The sequence below is a fragment of the Austrofundulus limnaeus genome, unplaced genomic scaffold (assembly GCF_001266775.1).
Source record: "Austrofundulus limnaeus strain Quisiro unplaced genomic scaffold, Austrofundulus_limnaeus-1.0 Scaffold34, whole genome shotgun sequence".
NCBI lineage: Eukaryota > Metazoa > Chordata > Actinopteri > Cyprinodontiformes > Rivulidae > Austrofundulus > Austrofundulus limnaeus.
Genome location: NW_013952436.1, coordinates 2,744,226 through 2,751,672, shown reverse-complemented (window position 1 = coordinate 2,751,672; position 7,447 = coordinate 2,744,226). Strand labels below are relative to the sequence as shown.

Here is a 7,447-nt window from a genome sequence, read left to right as displayed (position 1 = left end):
GCACTAGTCTAGCGGTTTCAGTTTATATACATTTATCAAGGCTGCCCAAACCTTTTCCTCAAAATGAAAATCTGAGGGCTGCGGCCAAATGCAATAATATAATTTGCGAAATACAAATACTTCTTAGGTACAGTCCTTTTATTTTAATGATTACGTCCTGCTGGAGTGTGACATAATTTGTTTGTGTACAAACTAACACTGTCTCAGAATTTTATATATTTATACTTTTCATTCAACCACAATTAAATTCACTATCTAGGAGGCACAATTTATATGGAAAGTATTTTTTACAATAAGATGGAATGAAAACAAGCAAAAATGAAATAAAAGTAACGACTTTCTACTTTTTGTCTTTTTAAAAATTGTAAGGAGTAGAAAGTACAGATAACTGTGTGAAAATGTAAGAAGTAGAAGTTAAAAAAAGTAGGCTGAAAAATAATTACTTAAGTATAGATACCCAAAAATTCTATTTAAGTACAGTAAAGAAGTATTTCAACTTAGTTACTTTACAACTCTGCTTTTCAGCCATGCTTTGACAGATTTTGTTTTTAGTTTTTTTTTTAACAAAGAAAACATATGGAACATGTCTGGACAGAAATGATGGTACCACTGAAAATAATGTGACCAAAGGGTCATGTTAAATCAAGGTGGGTCCATTAATTACCATCACAGGTGTCTACAATCTTGTAATCAGTCAGTTGGTCTGTATATATGGCTACACAGATACTCACAGTGCCTTTGGTGACATGGTGTGTACCACACTCAACATGGACCAGAGGAAGCAAAGGAAAGAGTTGTCTCAGGAGATTAGAAAGAAAATTATAGACAAGAATGTTAAAAGGTAAAGGTTAACAGACTACCTCCAAGCAGCTTGATGTTCCTKTGACTACAGTTGCACATATTATTCAGACATTTAAGATCCATAGAACTGTAGCCAACCTCCATGGACGCCGCAGGAGGAAAATTGAGGACAAATCAAAGAGACGGATTATACGAATGGTAACAAAAGAGCCCAGAAAAACTTCTAAAGAGATTAAAGGTGAAATTCAAGCTCAAGAAACATCAGTGTCAGATCGCACCATCCATCGTYGTTTGAGCCAAAGTGGACTTCATGGGAGAGAAATAAAAAAGCCCGATTGGAATGTGCCAAACTACATATTGACAAGCCACAAAGCTTCTGGGATAATGTCCTATGGACCAATGACAAAATTTAACATTTTGAAAAGACACATCAGCTCTATGTTCAAGAAAAGAGCACTGCTCCTATTGTSAAACATGGAGGCTCTGTTATGTTCTGGGGTTRCTTTGCTGCATCTTGAATCTGTGCAGGGTACWATGAAATCTCAAGACTATCTAGTCTACTAGAAATGTGCTGCCCTGTGTCAGAAAACTTGGTCTCAGTCGMAGGSCATGGGTCTTGCAACAGGATAATGCCCCAAAACACAGCTAAAAACACCCAAGAATGGCTAAGAGAAAAACACTGGTCTAATCTGAAGTGGACTTCTATGAGCCCTGAACTAAATTCTATTGAGCATCTTTGGAAGGAGCTGAAACATGCAGTCTGGAAAAGGCACCCTTCAAACCTGAGACAACTGGAGCAGTTTGCTCAAGAGGAGTGGGCMAAAGTACCTGCTGAGACGTGCAGAAGTCTCACTGACAGTTACAGGAATCGTTTGATTGCAGTGATTGCCTCAAAGGTTGTGCAACAAAACATTAAGGGTGACATCATTTCTGTCCAAGCCCGTTTCATGACTTATTTTAAAAATAATTCTGTTGAAGCATGGTTGAAAAACAATGTCTGACTTTCATTTGTTCATTTTCATAGAATTTTAATTTATTATTATTATTGTCAAATTCTAGTTTTTTCTGTGATTATGGGTTTTTCTTTCACTAAACAAGGGGTATCAATTTTGTCCACATGTAGATATAAAAGTGAATTTTTCATATGTCCACTTTAATGTTGGTGACATTTTTTGGTACATAAACACTAAAGTTAAATTAGCACTGGCAAGACCAAGAAAACAGTCTTACTATGGGCCAGCATGAAGAATATTTAAGATAAAATATAGTTAATACATTTGTTAGTTTGATAAACAAATAATTTATGATTCTTGTCATGTATCATTATCACAAAATAAACTCAACTCCACGGTCATTTTCATCTGCATTAAGGAGWTGGACAGCGCGCCTCTTGGATATGTAAAAAATAAACCTTCTGTTTTCAGGAAAACATTAAATCTACTTTGAGACTGACCAACACTTGTACCAAAGTGAGAATTCTATAATTTTTTTACACATTTCTTCGACAAAATTTGTTTATCCATCCATTTACCTATGTAGAAAATAAGGTTTGTTGTTGAATAGTCTACCCACTGTAAATTACCATTTGTTATGTGAACAGAAAACATCTCGTAATAACAGTAACCATGCAATCCAATTAAATCCACCAAATGTCTGTCATTACCTGCTGTCTCTTGGCAGCCATCATGTTCAGCTTGTCCACCTCTGGTATCAAAGCCTTGTACTGGATTCCCAAGTCCTGCTCTGTTCCTGCGTTGCGAACTTTCACCAGATTATCCTCMACCTGAACCAAGAGAACAAAGAGTTAATAGTGAATATTAAATGTTTTTTCCACACCATAGCAAATTTTAACTCAATTTGATTTGAAACAATTCATAGACACTTAAAAAACCAGAACATATCAAAGCTGATAAAAGAATCAGTTCAACCCTTTAAAGATCCTTCATGTGAACCCAGATTACTAACCTTTGGTCCCACAACAATTTGAGCTGATTTTATACAAAAAGCTGACTTTTCTGGAAGGTTTTAATGTGCTGAAAACTTCTTAATAGTCTACAGCCCCTGTAAAAATGACAGGATCACAACTATTGGAGCTTTAATTAAAATAAATCAAACATGCCACAAAACTACAATTTATTACAATTCCAACATTCTGGCATTAATAATAATTTTAGTCATTCACAATTTATAGTTTCACAGCACATTTCTGATTTTTCTTTTTATACAAACTATTAAAAGAACAACCTCCAACAGATGTGTTGCAATAATTCTAGCCAGGTGTTGTTGCAGTTGTTTAGCCAGACATTTTATCTCATTAGTAAACTCTGTAGTAGCAGGTACAATCTATTTGCAATTAAATTAGTGGAAACATAAACAACCAACAGTGCAGGACCATTTAGGGACTAAAAATAAAATACAATAAAAGACTCCTGGGATAAAAGATTCCAGGTAATCTTGGTGGAAATATGCTTTAAATTCTGATAAAGGATGAAAACAGCTACAACATTCGAGTGGCTGAAGCATGCAGGCTGCAGACTAGTCAGAGTGTTATTGTGAAAGTCTTTGTATTCAGGTGAGTCTCAACTCAGTATTTCTAGCAGTGGACCGTGTGCTGCTCTCACACTGCGACCAGTGACCATAATCCCTGTTTTTTTTTATCACAAAGGGCCTCAACAGACTAAGCTCCATCAGGTAGCTCACCTAAAATGCAGAGGAGAATGAGGACATTATAAAACCTGTCAATGGGAGACAGCCAGCTGCAACCCATATGGTGGAGTTGGAGTTTTCCCATCAGGAGGACGAMTCAGAACAGGCTAAAGAATGTTTTGTTTTTGTTTCCAGGTACATCTTTATTCAAACCAGTAATGTGTGTAGTTTGGTATGTCAATAAAAAATGTCATTCTTTGTTGGGAAAAATTATTTAATTTCCTGAAATCAAATATTGATTTTAAATCAGTAAAACAAGAACATATTGAATCATCTCACCAGTTTAAGCTGCAGGAGAAGTTTGTAGACATCAGACATGTCTGCCAGAACCAGCAGGTGTGTGACAGCTGAAAGAAGGGCCCTGGCAGCACGAACCATATTGCCCCTCTTCACAGAAGAACAGGGGTCATCTGCAAATTCTCCAGAGGCCAGTCGCATCGACTCGCCTGAAATTTAATGACAAAGCAAAAAAACGTTTTTTTGATTAATCGGTTAGATTCAGAATATAAATGATACATTGAAAATGTAAAACTGGGTCATTTGTTTGGATTGCAAACTAGTCATTTATTTTAACACAGTGGTGCAGAAGCTCAACAGAAATATACCATGAAGTAAACACTTTATTCACTTCCATATTTACTTTTTTAAAGTTTCTTATAAACTGCGAGGAAAACACCTGCAGCAATACCTCAAAAGTTGCCAAAACATGTTTTGTTTTTTAATAAAATGCCTGTTATGCATTACAACTGACAAAATYTGCTACTAAATCATGCAAAAACTATTTTCATTGTTGGCAGTTTTGGCTTGTAGTTTCAGCAGCAATCTACACAACATGACGTGTCTGAAATCAGTCACGGTCCATTCCCCGCAACATGTTTACTGCGTCAGAAGTCATTATTTGAGATTTACAGGAGTGTGCAGGAAAGGCAGCGGTATGACGCATCTTCCGTGCCTGACTAAGGTCAGCACGTGTCACAAAGTGTTCCTGCTTCCCGATAGAAGTGCCCACAGAAAAGAGGGGAGGTCAAAACGACAACAATGGCTCACTGTCTGGTTTGTCCGGGATCGCGCATTCGCTTACATCGAATGGGACTGCACAGCTGACTTAGCACACAAATTGCTTCTGTAGTCTCAAATCATGAACAAGACAGTAAATCTGCACTTTGCTTCAGCGGAGGAGACAGGCAAACCTGAATTGTATAGAAAGCCTTTACAACAACACTGCTGCATTCCAAAAACAAAAAGGACAAGTACTTGCCTTGTTCATGTTTCTATATTGTGGTACAGGTTTATAGACTAGAACAGGAACAAGAGAATAAACATGATAAACTTTTAGTGGTGATTTGTGCTGTGGAGTTGGGACGACTACAAAATAATTTTGCCGTTTATGTCTGTGTTCAATTTTTATCATCTTGACAAATGTTTCCACTGTGACAAAGTGTATTCTAGGAGTAGCTCAATCATTTTATTCATGTGAAACAAACAGCTGACATACTATTTTAACCTTTACTTTCATTTTTGTTGTAGAATTGTTTGTTATTGTCAACATTTTTTAAACAATGGCATAAATTTGTTCATGTAACCGACATATTTTTTTCTATAAAAATGAGAAAAGCACACGTCACATCATTTTTCTTTTCAGAACTAGGCAACTCTGAAGTGTGTCCTTAATTGGAGAGGTCACACTTTTTAAAAATGTAACCTTTCTGTGACCGAGCACATCAGACCTCATGTGACTTGTTGTGTCACTCTCCGGGTGACACTCATCACCACGCTAAAYGGCAGTCAGCCAGAAGATAACATGGATGACAGACAAATTCAAGTTAGTCAGTGGACTGATRATAGCAAGGTATTAGTACTCATTAAAAATCACTTCTCATTCATATAAAAACAAACTAAAGGTTTATGTCATGTTTGTATTCTAAAATATAAGACATCAAAACATCAGAAACTTGGTTCTTGCTGTAATTTCACTTAAGCAATAAAAACCAAGTATAACATGTTAGTCAGGAACAGTATTTAATAGAAACGACCTCAATGTGCTGGTGTAGATTCATCCAGGACACGATGGGCCTAAAAACTATATTTAAGTTTCAAATTACRAAAGCTTCTTAGATAAACTAAACATATTGGTTTTGATTAAACTTGTTAAGAATTTCTCACTGTAAACAGTYAAAGCTATTTTCACAGAGCAAAGAAAAAAAGACTATAGAGGGTTTAAACAAAAAGAGCCAACAGAAAAGGATCTCTTCATACTAGCCATTTTTCTACATTGTCTTGTTATAGTGGTAAGTTTGTGGGTTTATTACACACTAAAGGCTTCAGCGTGGTCGTTCGGCAGCCGACAAGTGGTTGTTCGGCGTTTGATCATCCTTTTTAGAGGTGCACAATAGTTATCGGCCTGATAGTTATCAGGGAATTATGACGTCATACTTATAGGTCAGATATCATAACAAACAGAACCAATAATATATGTACATGTTTGCCAGAGCGGCGATGAGAATGCGTGTTTATTTTTATCCGTTTTGGTCAAGCCGCTTCCCGTCCAACACGACCCGAGCAATGTTCAAGCGACATCGGAATAAACAACCTTCTCACTAGAAAAATAATTAGAATACACCGTGCTGAAAAACAACCAGTCATTTTAAGAATTATTAATATTTTATCAATTAACCCTGTATGTTACACACAAACTTTATAATTATAAACAATAAGTTCGTATGTAGAGGGGGTAAAAAATTCTGCCGCGGGTTGCGACAAGAAGGTGCCAAAATGCCGATAATGCGGACCACGAGGCAATTTCGTCATGAAAGTCCAACAATCCCATCCACATTCACCACTTCAGATGCAGCACACAGCGTGCTTAAAGCAGAGTTGTCTACAGTTCACAAAACTTTATACTATAGGAGCAAAACACCAGCTCAAATTTGACAAATATAGCACAATATCAGCCTCACATTTTTTGTAAAAACACTAAACATGCTGTATCTGCTTTGAACGAAAAAAGAATGTCACTTCATTGTCATTTGAAAACACCATTTCATTAGACCAAGCCTATGAACCAAATAGTTCACAGGTGTGGCCATATTGAACATTTACCAGGTGTGCCGACACTTATGCTTAATTAAGAACACAGCAATCAGGTATGAGTTAATCAGCACACAATGAGATTCTTCCCATTTTCAGCTGGGCAAAGATGACATCTGAATTAGAAGGTGGTTTTTGTTATAGAAGTTGTGTTGCACAGTGCATTTACTATGTTTACACAAAGATTTGTATAGTTTATAAAAAAACTGATGGAAATCAAATGTTTTTTTTTCTGACTTCATGATGACTTTATGCCATGCATTTTCTATTTTTGTAAATTTACTGGACACCTAGGAAAGGTGCTAAAGGTGTTTTAGGTTTAGTGCACCAGTGCGTAAATGATAAAAAGTGTGTTACATTATTTGAACAATGTATGATGTGGCAACAAAATCACTTTATAAATAAGTACTTTTGTTTGTTTTTACAAAAAGTGTTTCAGTGTGGAGAAGATCTGGTATTCTAATTAAGTGTGAATATGTGCAAATTGTCAGAAGTGTTTTGAAAAAAAAATTGTTTTAAGTTGTGTCCAGAAAAATCATTAAATATTGTAAGATTAGGACCAGGATCACTGAGGAAGAACAAAACAGAATAATTCAGTCTGAGTGTCTTTAGTGCGAACAAAGGCACAAACGTGGAAACAAATGTGCCTTATTTATTTTTCCTCATTCTTCATAAAACAAAGAAATAAAGCTAGGTTTAAACAGTTAAGAAATGGTAAAAGCACAAGAATGAATATGTTGCTGGGGTACATACGGGTAGGGGTGTCCCAATACGATATTGATATTAGCTCTGGGTCGATGGACAGAAGAAAGGAGAGCGCAGATTTTGTTTTGGAATATAAGCACTACATGAC

The 7,447-nt window shown here is 36.2% G+C and overlaps 1 protein-coding gene across 1 annotated transcript in view; it reads right to left on the bottom strand.

Moving 5' to 3' along the window:
- ctnna1 (catenin (cadherin-associated protein), alpha 1) overlaps positions 1-7,447 on the bottom strand; it is an 83,376-nt gene that overhangs the window by 64,858 nt on the left and 11,071 nt on the right. The window contains exons 4-5 of the mRNA XM_014006146.1: positions 3,787-3,953; positions 2,465-2,584 (exon numbers count right to left, since the gene is read on the bottom strand). Coding sequence (XP_013861600.1) covers positions 2,465-2,584; positions 3,787-3,953 — 287 coding nt within the window. The remainder of the gene's footprint in view (positions 1-2,464; positions 2,585-3,786; positions 3,954-7,447) is intronic.